Consider the following 21,618-nt stretch of genomic DNA (forward strand, 5'->3'; position numbering starts at 1 on the left):
AGGATGGGTCGGATTTCAGCTTTTCATGCTGATGTACACACCAAACGCTTGTGATCACCAAATTTAGTCATCTTCCCTTTTATCCTGTCTTTTGCTCCAAGACGTTAAATGCAACAGTTGAGCTGCATATAAAAAGCTCTCACATTCGTTTCTGTTTCTATGGTAACTCTTCCTCTAGGCCCCCCTCATCGCTCCCCCTTTTGCCTCCCGTGTCTTTTTAGACAGCAAATAAAAATTGACAACCTGCACGCACGCACAGCTCGCCAGTCACTGTACTAAAAAAAAAGGAATTTTCAGAAAGTAAAGGGACAGAGGGGGGAAAAAAACATCCATTTTATTAAGTGATTAACCTCAGGGGCTGTCATTTCCTCTCAAGTTGCTTCCGGCAAATCACATACAATCTGGATTTAACAAGAGGAGCCTAAAACGCAATTGGAAACGCCAACGTTCTCCTGTTACATGAGAAAAGTACATCAGCAAATTTCCAGACGAGTGAGTTCCACTCAGATCAGCTCTTCAAATCAAAATTACTACAGACCCAACCAGTGACCGTGAAGCTCCAGAGCGTCTGCTGGGTTAGAGGGGTGGGGAAAAAAAAAAAACACACACACTGAAGAACTTGGAGACATCTCTCAACTACTCAGGTCTGAAGGAGTTTTCTGGAACATTCTCCAAGAACGTCTCCCTCCCACACGAGACTTCCAAGGCTTCCTGGTATCTCTTGGAGCACACAAGACTCCAAGAACAGGATCGTTTGCAGTATTTGCAGGAATCTCCATCATTGGAGAGATCGAAGAGCTGGTTAGCTAGACACCTGTCTGGGATGATCTAGAGAGAGTCTAGACGATGCTCGGCCTTGCCGTGAGGGCAGGAGACTGGACTCACTGACCTCTTGAGGTCTCTTCCAGTTCCCGTGTTTTACGATTTTGCAACATTTCTGCTTCTACCCAGAACCAGGAAATGGAGAGGCAGTCGCCAATGTGAAAAATAATGGAGAGATAAGAAGAACCTTTTCAAGGCTCAGGAAAGGTTTGGTCATTTTGAGTGAAGGTTCTGGAAGAGGTTTGATCTTCATTCATCTGGAAAACTGCTCCCTGCCCACACCATTAGATAATATAGCCGAGAGTTTCTGGAAACGTATACATGAGAAGGGTTGTATGTATTCTTGTATCGTGCTGTCTCCCAGACTGCTCGAACCTGAACTACAGGACATTTGCCTGGTCATATGCTAGAGGGGTAGCCATGTTGGTCTGTAGCTTCACAAAAAAATCCAGCAGTCCTGTAGCACCTTAAAACTAACAATTGTATTTATTAGGTAATGAGCTTTTGTGGGTAAGACCCACTTCTTCAGATTTTGGAGCAAAAATTTTGGTTGAAAAGCTGAAGAAGTAGGTCCTCTCCAGCTTTTCAACCAAAATTTTTGCTCCAAAATCTGAACAAGTGGGTCCTACCCACAAAAGCTCATTACCTAATAAACAACATTGTTAGTCTTGAAGGTGCTACAGGATTGCTTAGTGGGTCTTTTTGGGTTTTTTTTGGCGATATTAGAGAATTAACAGCCCCAACTAGAAACTGAAACAAATAAATTAGCTCAGCTCATCCAAAGCTTCAGGCCCAAAAACAAAACGGAAAGAGGAGATGAGGCACCTCGTGAAGAGAAAGCAGAAAAGGGGCCGTAGCGGCACTTAACACTGGGTGTATGAAGAAGCAGCTGAGTTCTTGGACCACAGACAACACTTGCGAGACATACTGATGGATACAGTTTGGAAGATATGAGAGACGTACACCAGCCTGGGAATGGACAGAACTAAGAGGTACAAGCTGTAGAAAATTCCCGACCTCAGAAAGAACCGAATGCATCAGGTTCCCAGAAAAACATGCACGTGGGCACGTGAAGAGAAATCCTTGGGTGACTACTGACCTAAGAAAAGTGCATTATCACTGTGACCAGGCGTGCGCTGTCAAGATAAGTATGTGCAACTTGTGCTACTTGGGGTTGACAAAGAGAAGTTACTCACCGTAGTAACGGTGGTTCTTCGAGATGTGTCCCCGTGGGTGCTCCACAATAGGTGACAGGCTTGCCCGGCGCCGCAGATCGGATCTTCCAAGCAGTTTCTGCCGGACCGCGCATGCGCCGGCGCGCGCCGCTCCCTTGCGCGCTCCTGGCCATGTGTGCGATCCGGTCCCCGCCAGTCCCTCGACCAACCGCCTCGGGTGCCCCTGCAAAACACTAACAGAGATCCGAAGCGGGGAGGATGGGCGGGTAGTGGAGCACCCACGGGGACACATCTCGAAGAACCACCGTTACTACGGTGAGTAACTTCTCTTTCTTCTTCGAGTGTCCCCGTGGGTGCTCCACAATAGGTGACTACCCAGCAGTAACCCAAGATAGGAGGTGGGTAATCGGCTTATGTGCAGCTTGTCCCCGAGAGGACCGCTGCAGAGAGACGGGTATCCTCTTGGAATACCCTGTGAAGGGTGTAATGTTTGGCGAAGGTGTCGTAGGATGACCAGGTCGCCGCTCTGCAAATGTCTTTTAACGCAACGCCCTTGAAAAAGGCTGTTGATGCCGCCACCGCCCTGGTGGAATGAGCCCTGGGAGTGGCCGATAAAGGAGTCTTTCTGAGCTCGTAGCACATTTTTATGCAGGATACAATGTGCTTTGAGATTCTCTGCGAGGAGAGACCTTCTCCTTTCGATTTGGGAGCGAGGGAGACTAGGAGTCTATCCGTTTTCCGGAAGGACTTGGTCCTGTCTACGTAGAAGGCTAGCGCCCTCCTCACGTCCAGGAGGTGTAGGCGCGCCTCTTCGTTGGAGTTATGAGGTTTTGGATAAAACGAGGGTAGAACAATAGGTTCGTTGATGTGAAACTCGGAAGAAACTTTGGGGACAAAGGCTGGATGCAGCCGTATGGTTACCGCCTCCTTGGAAAAAACAGTGCAGGGTGGCGTTGCCATGACTGCCGCAAGCTCGCTCACCCTACGAGCTGACGTAATTGCGAGAAGAAAGGTCGTCTTAATTGTAAGGAGGCGGAGGGGAACCGTGGCCAAGGGCTTGAACGGTGGTCCCATCAGTGTGGTAAGCACCAGGTCCAAGTTCCACGAAGGTGGAATCGGTTTCCGAGGGGGGTAGAGGTTTATCAACCCTTTGAGGAACCTGGTAACCATAGGGTGGGCGAACACCGTGTGCCCTTCCTCCTCATGTCTGAACGCCGAGATGGCGGCAAGGTGGACCTTTAACGAGGATAGCGAGAGTCCTCCTCTCTTGAGGTCCAGTAAATACTCTAGAATTGTAGGTATAGGCACCGAAAGGCGGGCCAGCTGCTTGGTAGAACACCATGCCGTGAAGCGAGTCCATTTTTGTTTGTAGGTCTTCCTAGTGGAAGTCCTCCTGCTACTTTCTAGGACATGTTGTACTGCCACTGTGCATGTGCTCTCTAGGGAGCTGAGCCATGGATTAACCACGCTTGCAGTCGCAGGCTGTGGGGGTGCGGATGCACTATGGACCCCTGGGCTTGCGTGAGCAGATCCGGCGCCACCGGAAGGGGCATCGGTGGCCGGTCCGACATGAGCAGGAGTAGGGGGAACCATTGTTGGCGATCCCACGTTGGGACTATCAGGATCATCCGGGCCCTTTCCCTCCTGGCTTTTTGCAAAACTTTGTGGATCAGCACTGTGGGAGGAAACGCATAAAGCAGGGGGCCCCCCCACAGGATCGCGAACGCGTCCCCCAGGGACCCCCATCCCAGTCCTGCCCTGGAGCAGAATCGTGGGCACTGCTTGTTGTGCTGAGTGGCAAACAGATCTATTTGGGGAAAACCCCATGCGTGGAAAATCGACCGTAGCAGATCAGGACGGATCTGCCACTCGTGTGTGAGCGCAAAACGCCTGCTCAGCTGGTCTGCCTTCACGTTGTGCGCACCCGGCAAGTATGAGGCTTTCAAGATTATATTGTGGGCGATGCACCAGTTCCATAAGCGGATTGCTTCCGCGCATAAGGCACGGGATCGAGCTCCTCCTTGCCTGTTTATATAAAACATGGTGGAGGTATTGTCTGTACTGATCCCGACGACTTTGCCTTGTATGTGGTCTCGAAAGTGTTTGCAGGCGTTGAACACTGCTCTGAGCTCCAGTACGTTGATGTGTAGTGACTGTTCCGTGGGTGACCACAGTCCTTGAGTCACCTCTTCGCCCATGTGCGCTCCCCACCCTATGAGGGAGGCATCTGTAGTGAGAAAAACCGATATTTGCGGCTGGTGGAAGGGTACCCCTGTTAGCAAGTTCCTGGGGTTTACCCACCATTGCAGGGACTGGCGCACCCCGGCTGTGGGCGACACCACCCTGTGAACGGTGTGTACTGCCGGTTTGTATACACTCGCCAGCCAGTGCTGCATGCTGCGCATGTGTAACCTGGCGTTCTGCACTACAAACGTCGCCGCTGCTATGTGGCCCAGCAGCTGCAGGCACGTCAAGACCGGCACCGTAGGGCTGAAGGTGATGACTTGCACGAGGGAACCGATGGCTCGAAAGCGAGCCTCTGGTAGGTATACTCTCGCTGCAACCGAGTTTATGCGAGCCCCTATGAACTCTATGTCCTGTGTGGGGTCTATTTGTGATTTTGCCAGATTGATAACCAGGCCAAGTGAGGAGAACGTGTTTGCTGTGACGCGTATCATGCGCAGAACCTCCCATTTCGAGGCCCCTTTGAGCAGGCAGTCGTCCAGATACGGGAAAATAAATACCCCCTGTCTGTGCAGGTAGGCTGACACCACTGCCAAGGTCTTGGTGAAGACTCTGGGGGCCGAGGAGAGGCCAAACGGTAGGACCTTGTATTGGAAGTGTTCGTTGCCTACCATGAACCGGAGGAATCGCCGGTGAGCCGGATGGATGATTATGTGGAAGTACGCGTCTTGTAAATCGAGGGCTGCGAACCAGTCTCCATCGTCCAGAGCTGTAAGGATGGAGGCGATCGTGGTCATCCGAAAACGTTGCTTGCGCAGGTACCTGTTGAGGCCGCGAAGGTCTAAGATGGGCCTCCAGCCTCCTGTCTTTTTCTCCGTGAGGAAGTACCTGGAGTAGAACCCTTTCCCGTGCAGTCGCTCCGGCACTCTTTCCACCGCCCCTATGAGCATGAGATGGTCCACCTCCTGCCTGAGCCTCGCTACCTGGGAGGCCTCCTGGAGGTGGGGCTTGGGTGGAGGTCGTGACGGTGGGAGCGACTGGAAGGGGATGGCGTACCCCGTGGCTATGATCTCCAGCACCCATTTGTCTGTGGTGATCCTTTGCCACTGGTCGTAGAATGGTCGGAGGCGATGGTGAAACAGCTGCTTCGGATGACCTTGTGCGATGGTAGTGATGGCGCAGCCCTGGATCTGTATGTCAAACTTGTGGCCTTTGGCCCCGCCCCGAGGACGCACGGCTCTGTTGTGAGCGTCGCCTGGGAGTTCTGTACTGCTGGTGCTGTTGATGTCGCCCTTGCTCGTAACCCCTGTGATACTGGGGGCGCTGTTGCTGGTACTGGTACCGCCTTTGCTGAGGGTAGTACCTTTTCTTTGTGTATGGAGGGGTGTAAATCCCCAGGGTCCTGAGTGTGGCTCTTGAATCTTTACTGGAATGAAGGACCGAGTCAGTTGATTCAGCAAACAGCTTCTGCGAGTCGAAGGGAAGGTCAACTATCTTCGCCTGCAGATCCCTCGGTATACCCGAGGTCTGGAGCCAGGACTCCCTTCGCATCACCACTGCGGTTGCTGTGGAACGTGCTGCCGTGTCCGCAACGTCCAAAGCAATCTGAACTCCCATCCTCGCAGCCGCGTAGCCTTCTTGCACTATGGCCTTGAGGACCGGCTTTTTGTCCTCTGGAAGCGAGTCCATGAGGGAAGTTAACCTGGAATAGTTGTCAAAATTATGGTTCGCTAAGTGCGCTGCGTAATTTGCCATTCGCAACGTTAAAGTGGAGGAGGAGTAGACCTTTCTGCCGAACAGCTCTAGCTTCTTGGCATCTTTGTCCATTCCCCCTGTTTTAAATTGAGATGTTTTTGATCTTTGTTGCGAGGACTCCACCACCAGGGAGTTTGGCTGTGGGTGGCTAAACAGGAACTCCATGCCCTTCGCCGGCACGAAGTATTTCTTATCCGCTCTCTTTTGGACAGGCGGAATAGTTGCAGGGGTCTGCCATATCGTAGTGGCGGACTCTAAGATCACTTCATCAAGCGGTATTGCTACTCTGGAAGAGGCCGGAGGTCTCAAATTTTTGAGGAGATTATGGTGTTTCTCTTGCACCTCTGCTGTCTGGATGCCTTGCGTGAAGGCCACCCTCTTAAACAGCTCCTGAAACTGTTTGAGATCGTCCGTAGGATGGACGTCCCCCAGGGCCGTAGCCTCGTCTGGGGAAGAGAGTGAGGAACCGCTGGGGTACATCTCTCTGGACCCTTCCGGTTCCTGCTGGTGATGGGACACCCTCTCGCTGGAGGTTTGCGAGGGAAAAATCTCGGGGTTCCATGACCAGTCCCCCTTGAGATGCTTGAGTCTCTGTCCCCGGTCGCGATTGCCCTCGGGGGTACGAGATAGGTTGTGGGGATCTTTCCCCAGTAGATTGCCGATGGTGTGTATGCCCCGCGTGGTAGGGGCGACCATGGCAGTATAGGCACTGTTCTTGGGAGGGTGACCTAGACCACTCCCTTGGTGCGTACCCTCTGCGTCTGGGGGAGGGAGATCGTCGAGACACTGGAGAGAGCGACTTCGCATAATAGTCCAGTGGTTCAAACCCCAGGAAGGGTGAAGGTGGTGCCAGCCATGGCGAGGCTGGTTGTAAAAATGGAGAAGGGGGCTCCGGGTAGGCTAGGGGGGACCCCTGCCTTCTGGTTGGAGTCTGCAATGTAAGCGGAGGGCTGTGAGAAAGCAGCTCCACAGCCCTGTCCGGAGAGGGGCTGCAATGCCTCCTGTTGTGTGCAGCCTTCCCCCTCCCTGGAGGAGGTGACTCCGCCCCCTGACGCGCGGGGGATCCCAGCCCCGTCGACACCGTACTAGGCACGCTCGAAGGCGGTGCCGCACGTGCGGTGTCCTTCTGCGCCTGCAGGCTACGTGCCTGCGCGCTCTGCACCGCCGGTTCCGTCGGGGTCGGTGCCGCTGCCTACGGTGCCGCCGGTACCGGCGCTTGTTTAGCCGCCGCCCTGCCTGCGGTGCGGGGCGGCTGGCTGATCATCGGAGGCTGAGCTGTTTGCACGTGGCTCTCCGTGCCGCCGCCGATCAGCTGTTGCTGCGGCTGGGGGCTGCGTGCTCCTCCCGTCCCGCTCACTGTTGCTGCCGGCAGGGATCGAGCTGGAGAGACTTTCCTCCGTTTCTGCGCTGATGGAGTGAGGGAGGCAGCTTTCCTTTTAAGGGCCCCGGAGGGTCCCTCCTGCTGCGGCCGCTCCGGTACGTCTGGCTGGAGGGCCTTATCAAGAAGCAGCATTTTAATGCGCATCTCCCTGTCTCTCCGTGCTCTGGTTGTTAATTTAGCACAGAAGGCGCATTTCTGTGCCACATGGGACTCCCCCAGGCACCTTATGCATAGACTGTGCCCATCGGACACTGGCATCGCCTCTCGGCAGGACTCACATTTTTTAAAGCCTGAAGAGGACATTGTTGGTGAGTCTTTGAGTTTTTTTAAGTGGGTACTTAGCACCTTCTTTGTGCTGTTTTCCCCGTCCGATGGCCTGCCTCAGCAGGAGGGCTGATGGCCATAGCTCCTGGCCTCCGGCGCTTGTTACTGGGACTGGCTGAGGCTGTCCCGCTCGTAGTTTGTTTGTTGTTGTTTGTTTTTTTTTTTTGCAAAATAACAACCGGCTAACTCGTAGTAGCCTAAGTATCTGAAAAACTTTGAAAGAAAAACAGATAAAGTCGTTGAATACGCTATTTGGCCTTAGCCTAGTCGGATTCCGTCTGCAGCCGACGGCGGTTAAGAGGAACTGGCGGGGACCGGATCGCGCACATGGCCAGGAGCGCGCAAGGGAGCGGCGCGCGCTGGCGCATGCGCGGTCCGGCAGAAACTGCTTGGAAGATCCGATCTGCGGCGCCGGGCAAGCCCGTCACCTATTGTGGAGCACCCACGGGGACACTCGAAGAAGAAAAATGAATTAGCTAAGGCTGCAAGTTCTTCAGGTCGCATGGGGCACCTGAGCAAGCCTGTAGGAAGCACTGAAAGGATGTGAACCTGGGCCAAAGCAGTCACTGTGCTGGTGCGTCTCACCTTTATTAGTAATGGCACGAAGCTGCTGTGATGGGTTCTATCACAGAGGTCCTCCTGGGACTGTCCTCTGGTGTGCTGATCATGCCACCGAGCCCACTTACCTGCCCTCTGGGGTGCCCCACCACCACATCCCACTGGGCCAGAAGCTCTGGACTCCCCAGGCAAGTAACAGAGTTGGGGTAAGAGCCCTTGCAGCAGAGCAAGATAGAGGCCAAACCAGCTCAGCTCTAGGCCCTTGACAGTATCCATGTTGTACACGGTTACAAAAGAGACCCAAACCCCGAATAAATCTGTCTTACGCTGTATAAAATTTTCACTCAGAGAAATCCCATAAGGCTCATTCTCTTTCTCAATGAGCAAGAGATACACGCACTGGGGCCCCCTCCAGGTAACTGTTGTTTACGCTAGGTTTGCTAATGAACAAAAGGGCTTTTATTAAGTATAAAAAGGAGAATTTAAGTGTCTGGCCGTGAAAACAGAGCTCAGAAGGACTTACCAAGCCAAAATAAACAAAATGCACCAATAAGACTAACACAGGTTGAACCTCTCTAAGCCAGAACTCCCTCGTCTGGCAACATCAGTAATCCAGCATGATTTTAGTTACACAGACAACCACTCGGGTGAGGCCAAGTTTCCCATGGGCCCACAAAGTTTGTTTCCAGCCACCAGTCCTGGCTCCCAGTGTTCTGGGCTGTTCTTTAGCTGTAATTTACCCCTACATGTATTCTAAGAGCCCAGTAAGCAGTGAAAGTGTTGGTAATAGGCTAGACCATAATGACCCCCTGGTGGCCAGCACACACACTCTTGTCAAGCCCCAGCCAGGTCCCGAGGGTGCCAAATTAGAAAGGTTCAACCTGTATCCGAAGAAACTAACTACAAGCAAATTCTTACCCTAACAGTTGTTCTAATTATCTTTTTTACAAGCTAGGCAGCCTGCTAGCTGGAGCCTGAGTCTCCCCTCTGTGCAACCTTCGATGTTTCCAGCAGGTATCTTGGGAGATAAGTTGAGGGGGTGGGGGGGATCCTCCTGGCATCTGTCCCTACTGTTTGCTTTCTCACCTTTCTTTGCGTTTAGTTCAAACTTTCTCGCGTTGAGTGGAAACGTTCCAGATCCAAAATGAGTTCCAGCATCAGGTGGTCTGGCCACGTGCCTTGTAAGATCAACCATAGTATGGGCTTACAAGACAAACAAAGCCATTCACAGAGCTCTGGTTTGAGTACCAAGCCTTTATGTTTCTGGAGTATCACTAATGGCCCTCATTGGCCAATCTAGATTTGTAACCAGATTCACAGTTTGTATTTCTAACTTCACACACAAGAACGACCGCATTCACGGACACAGAATATACACCTTCAGCAGACTGTAAATTTAAAAATGATAAGCCGCGTAGCACATTTTGCCTAAAGGATCTTTGAATCATGCATATTCATAAGCCAATTTTCATAGCTTTTCACAGTATTTTCATAATTCTGTGACAGTGGCATTTGCAAGCAAACAAAAAAAAAAGACAACACTGGGCCAATCTCCACGAAAGTGGCCAGTGACCAGCATGCCAACATGCATGCAATGACCTCCATAAATGTTTGCCCCAGGCATACGCTCCTGCAGAGACACCCTCTGAGCATCTAGACACTTACATTTTTAATTGGTTACAGCTGATGGACAAAAGAGCAACAACAACAAAACAATACTTACAGTAAACATTAACTGGCAGCCTCCCAGGATGTAGTCCAGGAAGGAGTAATCTCTGGTTATCTGAAAGGAAGATGGAAGACTTTCAAAGCTGCACTTCAGCATCATCTCTAAAGTCCCGGCAAGCTTTAAAAAAACAGTGGTGTAATCGCTGGAGCAGCTGTTACTTTGCCCCTGTTCTCCAGAACTCTTTCCTCGTGGGATGAAGCCAACGGGGAGAACTATCTGGATCTCCTTAGGCAGCCTTTCGTTTCTATGCCAAAAGTGAGGGTAGTGCTGCCGAAAGCTGCCCTGTAACAGGGTGAATGACTACCCTCCTGCCCGACACAGTGGGGTTAAACTGGGGACCTCCAGAGCTAAAAACAAGGCATGAAATTGTGGCCTCAACCCATAAGGACGATTGGCAGAGTATGATGTCATATATACAGCCCAACGGGATACGGCACACAGCCTTGCGTCCTAAGCCAAGTCACAACCAATCCAGTCATTGCAGAATTATCAGCTCTACATGACCCTTCTTACCAGCTTGTTACTCGCCCGCTTCCAGGCGGGTGCTGACAGTCTTAGATAGTCATCCAACAGAACAGAGCCCTCAGCTCCTTCTCAGGGAGGTTAGTGCTATAAAAGAGGGGGTGGGCCCACTGCAGCTGGCCTCCAGAAATGAAAGCCATGGACAGAACCTGAACAGAAAGCACAGACGTCCATTCAGGCTGTCCTGCTTCACGGCAACCTTCAATAATCCACACCCTGCCTAATTCTACAGAACCACGACAGCTGCACTGATGAAGCAGCATGATTGGGTGATGGACCCAATGGGCCTCCACCTATGGCTGGGAGAGCTGGGGAGCATCACTTTATAGCGAATTTGCATCAAGAGATCCCTCCTGGTTCTTCTCGTGGGGGTCTGTACCTGAACTGTGCTAGATACCCTATGATAGAGACACCTCCCCCAGAGAGACAGATCTTTGCTTTTCCGAGAAGATTTGCACTTACTTTGCAGGATTTCACAATGATGATGCCGGAGTTCTTGTAATTCTTTTTTTTCTTTTGTTTTTTGGGGTTCATGCATTCTAATTCTAGCTGTAACAAACAAGACACACGACACGCAGTGTGAAAAGAAAGCTCCGCCAAGGGCTGGCCATCCCGTTCTGCGCAGGACAGCTACCGAGGCAGTCTGCAACTCACGGACGCGCTAGTTGATTGGTTACCTAGGAACTTCTCAGCCAACTGGTGAGGCCCCCAGTGTAAGCCAGTTGTCACAACAACCCAAAGCAGCTCCCAATGATTAAGTTAATATTAAATTAGTCCTCATTTTTAATATTTTCCTTCTTTAAAACATTAAATGTTTTACCCCTCTGCAGCACCTTCTTCACCAGGATATCAGAGTGGTTAACAGCCACGAATGCTCCTTATGGGTTTTCTCCATTTGACAGGTGAGCAACATGGGACACAAAGACAGAGGCTCGCTTGGGTGACCTCTAGTTTTGGAGAAACCTTTGGCCTGATTTTGAGAGGTGCCTGTTAGGGCTGTTCCCCACTCTGACACTCTAAGTGCAGAACGTGGGGGCCCACAAGTGACCTTAAAAATACCTTGCCTCTCAGGCTCTGCTTAAAAAAGTTCCCCGAAGTGACAGATTCCCTGACTCCGGAAGGTAGCTGCCACCAACCAAGTGAGAAACCCCCTTTTAGAACCCAGGCAGACACACTTGGGATTTCTCCCTGCGGGGTTAACACCAAGCTTCTCTTCTACACCTCCATCAGGAAAGAACTTGAAAGCAAAGAAGAAATTAAACTGAAAGTTGATAGCAGACCACTTGGTCTTGGGCATGAATAAACACAAACACCTCTCTAGGACACAGGAATCAAATCACGGCCTTCAAAACAGTAACTTATTAACAGAACAAAACAAAACTAAGATCTACTTGGTTGCTAGGTATTACAAAGCTCTGCAACAAAATCAAGATTAGAGCACAGAGAATTACTTCCCCGGGATTCAGTCTAAAAATTGCAGAGTATAGGGGAAATACACTAACCAGCCTAAAAAGTCCCACACCAAACCCATAATAAAAATAACCTGATCACATCCAAGTAAACATTTCCTCCTACTTACATGTCTGTATGCCCAGATTATGACGTGGCCATGACATTTACTGGATTCATTTAGGATCAAGCATTTTGGTCTCTCTGCTATGGCCAGAGAACAAGACCTCTCAGCAGGTAACTTCTTCAATTAAAAAATCCTCCTCTCTCTTCTCAATGGCTCACCTGGCTGCATGCCAACAGAGAACCCATTCTCTCTGGTTTTAACCCTTTACAAGCATTCATTTGTGACATGCCCACTAATTTCTGTCCCCCAACGTAGCATTCAACTTGAGTTGGCTGAAGGAGATGGAGGGTGGAGAGGAAGCCATGCCAAGTAGAGAAATGGGGCATACTTCCTTAGGACACTAATGATCCATTCCATTGCAAAAGAATCTGCTTCCTCTTCAGAAACCAATTCATTCTAGCAGTGATTTTTCAGCAGTAACGTGATAAGGAGAGAAGACGCCAGAAGCAGATACACCTCCCCAACTTTCCCTTCAGTAGTTCTAATGAGTTGGCCACCCTCACTTAAAACAAATAGACAACTTATTTCTCATGCGAATTTCCATCGCCTCGGTCTTCTACCCCTAAATCTCATTATGGTTTTTTGTCCACCAAATAGCAGCCTACAAACCAAAATCTCTTCCTCAGGCAGGTACGTGTAGGCAGTGATTGGGTCATTTCTGAACCTTTTCTTGGATAAAATTGCACAGATTGAGCCCTGTAAGTCTTGCATTGTGAGACATGTTTCCCACACCATGAATCAGTCTTGTAGTTCTTTGATGAACCATTTTTCCTCACTGCCAAAGTTTCTTCTGGGAAGTGTGGTCACATGGATGCAGTATTCCAGTAATGGGCTCCCATATGCATTCACAGGGGTAATACTATCTCCCTACTCCTACCTAACACTCCTACTACGTACTCAAATTCTGTTCATTAGGCTGAGTGCTGGGCGCTGCAGGTTATGTTGTGAAATAAGGGACAAGCTAAAACAATATGGGAAAGAAAATAAAACCCAGGAGCCGATCTCCCCTTCCACTGCAGAATTTTCAGTGTCCGGGGTCAGGTCTGGTCAGCGTTCCAGCATGTGGAAGGCTCAGTGGCCACACCGCCAGCCTGTGTGAAGTCACACAGAATCACAGGGCTCGAAGGGACCTCAGGTGGTCATCTAGTCCCACCCCCTGCTTCAAACAGGATCAACCCCCACTAAGTCATCCCAGCCAGGACCTTGTCCAGCCGGGACTTAAAGAGCTCAAGGGATAGAGAATCCACCACCTCTCTAGGCAACGCATTCCAGTGCTTCACCACCCTCCTGGTGAAATAGTTTTTCCTAATATCTAACCTACACCTTTCCCTCTTCAACTTCTGACCATTACTCCTTGTTGTGCCTTCTGACACCACTGAGAACAGTTTCTCACCCTCCTTTTTAGAGCTCCCTTTCAGGAAGTTGAAGGCTGTTTTTAAATCACCCCTAAGTCTTCTCTTCTGTAAATTAAACAAGCCCAAATCCCTCAGCCTCTCCTCATAGGTCTTGTGCTCCAGACCCTTAATCATTTTTGTTGCCCTCCGCTGAACCTGCTCCAGGAAATCTGCATCCTTTTTATACTGGGGGCCCCAAAACTGGACACAATATTCAAGATGTGGCCTCACCAGTGCCGAATAAAGAGGAATAACTACTTCTCTAGATCTGCTCAAAATGCTCCTCCTAATGCACCCCAGTACGCTGGTAGCTTTCTTGGCTACAAGGGCACACTGTTTACTCATATCCAGCCTTTCATCCACCATAACCCCTAGGTCCCTTTCCATCGTACTGCTGCTAAGCCAGTCGGTCCCCAGCCTGCAACAATGTTTGGGATTCTTCCGCCCCAGGTGCAGGACTCTACACGTCTCCTTATTGAGCTGCATCAGATTTCTTTTGGCCCAGTCCTCCAATTTATCCAGGTCCCTCTAGATTCTCTCTCTACCCTCCAACGTAGCTACCTCTCCCCCTAGTTTTGTGTCATCCGCAAACTTGCTGAGGGTGCAATCCAGTCCCTCATCCAGGTCATTAATAAAGATGTTGAATAACACTGGCCCCAGAACCGAGCCTTACGGCACTCTGCTTGAAACAGACCGCCATCCAGATATTGAGCCATTGACCACTACCCGTTGGGCCCGACCATCAAGCCAGCTTTCTATCCATCGTATAGTCCAAGGATCCAATCCATATTTCCTTAACTTATGGACAAGAATGTTGTGGGAGACCGTATCAAAAGCCTTGCTGAAGTCAAGGTATATCACATCCACTGAGTTCCCCACGTCCACAGATCCTGTTACCTCGTCATAGAAGCTAATCAGATTGGTCAGGCAGGACTTGCCCCTGGTGAATCCACGTTAGCTACTTTTGATCACTTTCCCCTCTTCCAAGTGCTCCAACATGGATTCCTTGAGGATCCCCTCCATTATTTTCCCAGGGACTGAGGTAAGTCAAACCCCAAAAGAGCCACCACAGACCCAGGAGCTCCCAGAATGGCTTTGCACCTCCAGGCAGGCACATGGTAGGAAAGTTTTGTGGCCCATGGGCACACACAGCTCCTGGGTGCTGCACAGCGCACTATCCTGGTTAGCCACCATCGACCGCCTGCCGCTCCCTTCCTCCAGTGGCCCCGCCAATGCCCTGGCTGGAGTTAGCACAGAATCAGTCACAGAATCAAACCAAGGGTCAGAGGTGGCCACCTGTCTGCATTGGGAACGAAGCGGGGGTAAACCCTCCCACCTCGGCTAACCAGAGCCTCAGATGCAGCCGAGAGGCGGCCTCAACCCCTTTCTCCGAAGTTCTGTGAAAGCACCTGGGCGGAGGGAAGTCCCTCATTGTTTAGAGCTTGGCTCTACAGACTGACGCATTCATTTCCTTCCTCTGTGTCGGGTCGCTGGCTGCTCATCTCTGCTATCTTTTATAGGGCCTTTTGTGCCCTGTTCCTCACTGCTTGGTTTTGTATTTAAGTAGCACACAGATGTGCTTATACGTGAAAAGGCACCACGCTGCAAGTCACCTCCCTGGGGCTTCCTTGTTGGTTCAGTGACAGGTTGGAATCTGCCAGTTCCCATAAACCCCTGAAATACACAATGTTTTACTCCAGGTAAAGCAGCCTGAATGGAACACAAATAACTCAGTTCCTGCTGGAGGAGCTTGCAAAGGAAGGAGACCCCACAGGGCAGCGAACAGAGCAGAAGGGAGAGGTTTATTCTCGCTGAGGTTGGAGCCGTGCGCAAAATAAGGAGGGAAGTCAGCACGTCCGAGCGACAAAAGTAAATCTAAGTCCCCGCTCTGATTTCTGTGCTAGGCCACTGTGGTTTAGTTGAAGTATTAACCCAATCCTCGGTCCATGCCCCAGCAATACCCACCGTCGCAGGAGGGCCCCGCCGGCAACGTTTGTCCGTTTCAAACTAGCACGTGCATGGATCACCCCCACCTTACAGAGGGGGAACGGGAAGCCTAGACTGCTTCAGTGATTTACCTCTGGCAGTAGAGCCAAAGTTTCCTAAAACCAAAAACGTAGCTCTAACCACTATGGCAGGGGCGGCTAACCATTTAGGCACTATGAGCCACGGACAGAGTGCAAAGAGCCACATCTTATATATTTATTTTTATTCATCTATCTAGATATAATATCTCTTTATCTATAATACGTGGTTCTGTGCCCTCCCCCTCCACCAGAGCCAGGGCACCTCCAGCCCCCCTGCTCTAATCCAATCCCCCTCCCCTTCCCCAGAGCCAAGCACCCCTGGCCCCGCCCTGCTCAAACTGGATGCCAGAGACCCTGCTGCTGCCACCGCCACCCCACACTTCTCCCACCAGGCACTGGGGCACGTGGGAAGAGCGGCAGACGTCACTCCCAGCACGTGGCTCTGGGCGGGAGCCACATTTAATTGCTCCAAGAGCCACCTGCGGCTCGAGAGCCGGGGGTTGGCCACCCCTGCACTATTAGTTGGGGTTGAGCCGCCTTGAAGGCAGGGGGCTGGACTAGATGACCCCCAGAAGTCCCTTCCAGCCCTAGGATTCTATAACTGGATACATTCCAGGACAAATTATGGGGGGCTGCCCTACATCTGACCGAAATCTAGTTGGGCTAGATACACTGTAGTAGCTGAATTGCCTACATCAGGGTGAGGAAACATTTTACATTGCATCCCACTTTTCCTCCCTGCAATTCGCAGGCCCTTTTCCCCCATAACCTGCCTAATGTAATGGAAACCATGGGAAATTTTGGGTTCGCGCGTGTATAAAAACCCCCTTTCGGAACACATCAGAAAACAAGTACGTGGAATGCGAAATCTTTATTGATGGGTATATAAATGTGAATACACAGACATCAAAACAGCAACCTACTTCTACATTTTTCATGAGATGGAAGAGCCTGAGACCAGTTACCGATCGCACTGCGCCCCACCCAACTTAAGAAATTTCACCCTCCCTACAGATGGCCCAATTCCCCTCCCCTTGTGTACCCCAGCCTACATCACCACCTGCTGAGCCAGGCTGTTTTTATCTGACCTTTTTTTTTTGTGAGTTAGGTACACCTCTCCACTAAAGGGTCACGCTGGCAGCAGATGTTCAAGGAAGACTCAGCTCCCATTCGGGCACCTAAACCAGCTACCCAATTCTGAAAAAAAGTTCAGCCAGGTCAGGTTCGGAAAACAAGGCTCTGACCACAGTGCTATCTTTTGAAACAGATGGATACCAACTGCAGGTACTGAGCCTGTGAAAACCTATCCCACGGTGACTCCTGTGTGTGCTTAAAATCACAGCTCTATTAATGTATTTCCAGTATAAACCCAGCCCCTTGACCTTGGCTTTTGCCATTACAGGTATGTTAAGGGGAGCCAAGATGTAGTGCAGGGGTCAGCCACCTTTCCGAGGAGGAGGGATGAAATTTGACCCTTTAACCTCCATGTATGGTCCGACTGCTGGTGATACTTTTTAAAGTCACGAATAGTCCTACTTACAACAGCTTCATTAATAAATAAATGGAGGCAGAGCTTGACCGCTTAGGGAGTGGCTAGTAGCATTAGCTGGTCTTTTGTTAATCCACAGGCAGCCTGGCTTTGGGCAAGCTCCCAGCTGCATGGGGAAGGAGGGGCCGGGATGAGCTCCCACTTCACGCGTCAATGAAAACTGGATCGCATGCCGCTCTTGGCACCTGTGCCGGGAGTTGCTGACCCCTGATCTAGTGGGACTGAATCTGGATAATGTTGCCAAACAAGTGACGGGGGGAGCTGTTCTGGTCTGGCTAAGGTCTGAAGAAGTGGGTCTGTCCCACGAAAGCTCACCTAATAAACTATTTTACTAGTCTTTAAAGTGCTACTTGACTGCTTTTTATCTTCTTGAACAGTTATTGTGTGGCACTTACAGGCTCTCCCCAAGATCAGGATGTTATTCTCCAAGGTGGTGTAAGAAAAAGACATGCCTGAACCTAAATGCCCACAATCTACAGGATGGCAGCATTACTATCCTCACTGTACAGATGAGGTTTGGAAGCCCAGAGAAGTTAAATAAGTGGCCCAAGCTTTTGCAGAGAGAAGAATCCAAGCCAGATCCCCTGACACCCCACTTTAACCACAAGAATATCCTTCCTCTCTGCAGTATCACGTCATCTCTACAAATGGCAACATGGAGCCAACTACCAGGGGCAAGTCAAATGGCACAGATTACGGCAGCTGTCTGAAGATGTCAGCATGGGCAGTGGCTCTGAAAGAAGGACTGAGGAACAGGAGAGAGAGAGAGAGAGAGAGAGAGAGAGAGAGAGAGAGGAAAGAAGAGTGACTAGGTCAGAGAGGATCCATGTTATCAACAGGCACCATTCCAGACAGCCAGTAAATCAGACCTCTGCTTGTTTGCAAATGGGATCATAATTGAGCTGCCCCAAGACTGTAGCTCTCACAGCTTTTACAAGGATAAGTATATTTGGCCAAGTATGTCAGGAATCCTGTGTCGTAACGTAGGTCATGTACCAGTACATTCACTGGAAAAAAAATCCCAGGACAGGAAATGAACAGCTAAACAGTTTCCAGTTCTTTTAACGAGAAATAAACTTTCACAGCTGCCATGGTTTGCAGAGAGAATGTGGCCAGGAGATGGGGGCGAGGCCAGGCCTGGACATTTGGCTGCAGAAGACTCCGTAGCATTCAGGAGGTGGTGAGAACCAACTGGATCCCTTACGCACCAAAATGGGTCTGCACAGCAGCAGGGGAAGTGTACTTAGACTGAGCACACAGGAGCACCTAGAAATAGCAGTGTGGGCTTGGGTATGTCTTCACTACCTGGGAGATCCTGGAATCATAGAACTGGAAGTGGCCTTGAGAGGTCATCGAGTCCAGCCCCCTGCCCTTGGGGCAGGACCAAGCACTCTCTAGACCATCCCTGATAGGTGCCTGTCTAACCTGCTCTTAAATATCTCCAGTGGTGGAGATTCCACCACCTCCATAGGCAGATGGACCTGGTCTGGGTTGATCTTTCGGGGCGCCTAGCAGGGAGGCGCAAAATCGAACTATCAGGGTTTGACAGTCCACCCCTCTACTCCTCATTCTCGCAAGGAATAAAGGAGGTAAATGGGAGCGTTTCGCCTGTTGACCTCCCTCAGTGAGGGCGGCCAGAGAAGTTGATTGTAGAGAAGTTGATTCCAGCTACACAATTGCCGTACCTGGAATTGCGTATCAACAATCATCTTTAAGGTCTACTGTAGACCTGGCCCCAGCTGCCCGAATATACACCCTGGGGAACGGGCTGAGCTGTAAGCGGGACGTGAGCCCAGGCCACCCTGCTTATTTTAATGCAATCACTTGAACAGAGCTGGGGTTTGTGTCTGCCCAGGCTGGGACACTGTGAGCACGGTGCTTGCACTCCAGCCACAAGGGCAGTCGGCCAGAGGCTTTGGATGACCAGACTGCTTTGCACAGGCGTGGCCCTTCTTCGGCGGCTGCCTCTGAAAGTGCCCTCAGGTAGCAGAGCCCAAACAAATGTCTGCTTGAGATGCTCTCTCTTCGTCTTGCAGCACCGCAGTCATGGGATGGGCCGTCCTCCTTGAAACAGAAGAACGGCAAGAAGTCCTGTGGCACCTTATAGACGAACCGCTATTTTGGAAGTCCTGTGGCACCTTATAGACGAACCGCTATTTTGGAGCATAAGCTTTGGTGGGCAAAGACCCACTTCAGCAGATGCACGATCTTGTTGTTCTCACAGATACAGACTAACCCGGCCACCTGTCTGATACTTGCTCCTTGAAACATGCATTTCGCACAGCAAACCGCAGTGTGGGATTCCAAGCAGATGCAAGGGAGCGGCTCACATACCGATTCTTTCCTGTCCTCTCCGGGTATTCCCCACCAGTTTGAAGGGGGAGAAAAATCTGACCCTCCCAATGAGAACCTAACCCAAGAGCACGCAGTGCAACAGGCGAGTCGGCTTGTGGTCAGGTCTCCCAACCAAGGAGGAGGACTCTGGCTGGGGGTTGGGATGTACGTGAGTTACAGCCTCTGACTTGATTCAGCGGCTGCCATTGCCAGTGCAAGGGGCATTTTAAGCTATACTAGGGGCGGCCAACCCCAGGCGGCTCTTGGAGAGATGAAATGCAGCTCCTGCTGGGAGCGCCGCCCGCCTCTCTGCGCACGCGCCCAGCGCTTGGGGGGGAGAGGTGTGCGGCAGCAAGCAGCTCCAGTGTGCCGCCAGCATCGAGTTAGAGCAGGGGCCGGGGGGTGTGATTGGCTCTGCGGGAGGGGAGGGGAACTGGGTTAGAAGAGAGAGGCTGGGCGTGCCTGGCTCTGGCAGGGAGGTGCATTGAGCCCTGTATTATACATTTCTCTCTCTATTACAGTGGACCCCCGAGTTATGCGAGGCTCTAGCCCTCCTGTGCACCCTCGCGTAACTCAAACTTCACGCAAAGTTGGGGGGAGCCAGGAACCAGGCTGTGGCCTAGTTCCCAGCTCCCCCGGGCTTGCAGGAGCAAGGAAACATACCAGCTTTCCTGGCTCCCAGAGTGGGAACAGCAGCCTGGTTCCCAGCTCCCCGCCACTCTGGGAGCCAGACGCAGCTTCTCCCTGGCTTCCCCCCGCTGGGAGAAGCTGCACTGCTACGACTGTCTGTCCGCCCGGCTGGGGGAGCCAGGGATTTCAACTAGCACTTAACTCGCATTAACGCAAGTTGAAATGACAAATATTGGGATTTCCTGTAAATCTAGACAGACAGACAGAGACAAAACAGGGCTCTTTGAACACTATCTGTGGTTCTTCATCCCTAACTGGTTGGCCACTCCTGAGCTATATTATAACAAGTCAATATACACCTGTACCTCAGTTTCCCCATCCATAAAGCAGGGACCATGCCGCTCACCCACCTCACAAAGGCACCTGAAGGGGACTAATTAAGGCCTGCACAGATCCTGGAAGGGGGACGGTACTCAAGGAAGCCTTAGGGTAACTGAAAGGAAAGATAGCTTTGCAGCTAACGCAGCGGGTCCAGACTCAGGAGACAAAGGTTTCCCTCGCTCTGACAGACTTCTTGGGCAGGTCACCGCCCATCTCTGTTTCTCATAGAGGATAATTCTTTCCTTCTCCCACCCTGTCAGGTTTATTTAGACTTTGGGGCGGGCAGTGTCTCTCACTGTGTGCACGCTGACACTGGGGGCGTCAACATAACCGAGCTGCCACTGGTTGAACAAGAGACGCGTAGCCACGCTGCCACGAGTGGCTGGCTACCCAGTTACATTCCTAGCCTCTTGACAGGGTTACGGTCAGGGTGCCTCCTACCACTATAGCTACTTGACTTAAATTCTTGTACTCCAGGTGGAACATATGTCACCTACAAGTCTCCTCCGCTTCACTCTGTCTCAGGACAAAACTTCTAGCTGGCCCCATGAGTACCCCAAGTTGTCCTTCAGTAACAGTAGACCTTCTCCACGTTGTCCAAGGCCTTCCTCATTTGTGTTTTTCTCGTAGGTTCCATGTGAGAGAGCTTGCTGGGCTCTGCTGGGTGATGGTTTTTTGAGAGTGTGGCCCAGCCATCCCCACCTTCTTCTCTTGATTTGCATGTCAAGTGGTTCTTCTCCTGCTCTGTTCCAAAGCTCCTCGTTTGTGACCAAGTATTGTCATTTGACGTGAAGGATGTATCTCAGACATCTGTTTGTGAACGTCTGTAGCCTGTGACTTGGAGACTTTTTACTACAGCAGGTCTCATGTCCGTACAAGAGCACACTCTTCACATTTGTGTTGAAGACCCATAGTTTCATCTTCGCTGATATTACTTGTGAACTCAAGAGTCTTGAATGCAGCCATTGCTGTCCCTATCCTGCCACTGATATCCTTGTCCGTTTGTCTCTGTCCATAATACTCCCCAAGTTGGTGAACTGCTCCACATCGGCAAGGTCATCCCCTCCCAGTGCGATGGTGGTGGTGTTGGCCTGGTTGATCCTCCTTGTCTTGGTCTTTCCCTTGTTGATGCTCAGTCCATGGCAACCCTGCTGTTTACTCATTCAGGCTACGTCTGCACGTGAAGCCTACATCGAAGTAGCGTATTTCGATGTGGCGACATCGAAATAGGCTATTTCGATGAATAACGTCTACACGTCCTCCAGGGCTGGCAACGT

General features: G+C 51.0%; 1 protein-coding gene across 3 annotated transcripts in view; it reads right to left on the reverse strand.

Moving 5' to 3' along the window:
- The window catches only part of CPNE2 (copine 2), a 163,633-nt gene that overhangs the window by 36,988 nt on the left and 105,027 nt on the right, over positions 1-21,618 (reverse strand). For 2 of the 3 annotated variants that reach the window (XM_075009120.1, XM_075009118.1), the window contains exons 9-10: positions 10,913-10,999; positions 9,923-9,982 (exon numbers count right to left, since the gene is read on the reverse strand). In XM_075009120.1, the coding sequence (XP_074865221.1) occupies positions 9,923-9,982; positions 10,913-10,999 (147 nt within the window). The remainder of the gene's footprint in view (positions 1-9,922; positions 9,983-10,912; positions 11,000-21,618) is intronic. The other variant, XM_075009119.1, reaches the window with a different exon arrangement.

This window comes from Carettochelys insculpta, chromosome 14, assembly GCF_033958435.1.
Source record: "Carettochelys insculpta isolate YL-2023 chromosome 14, ASM3395843v1, whole genome shotgun sequence".
Taxonomy (NCBI): Eukaryota; Metazoa; Chordata; order Testudines; family Carettochelyidae; genus Carettochelys; species Carettochelys insculpta.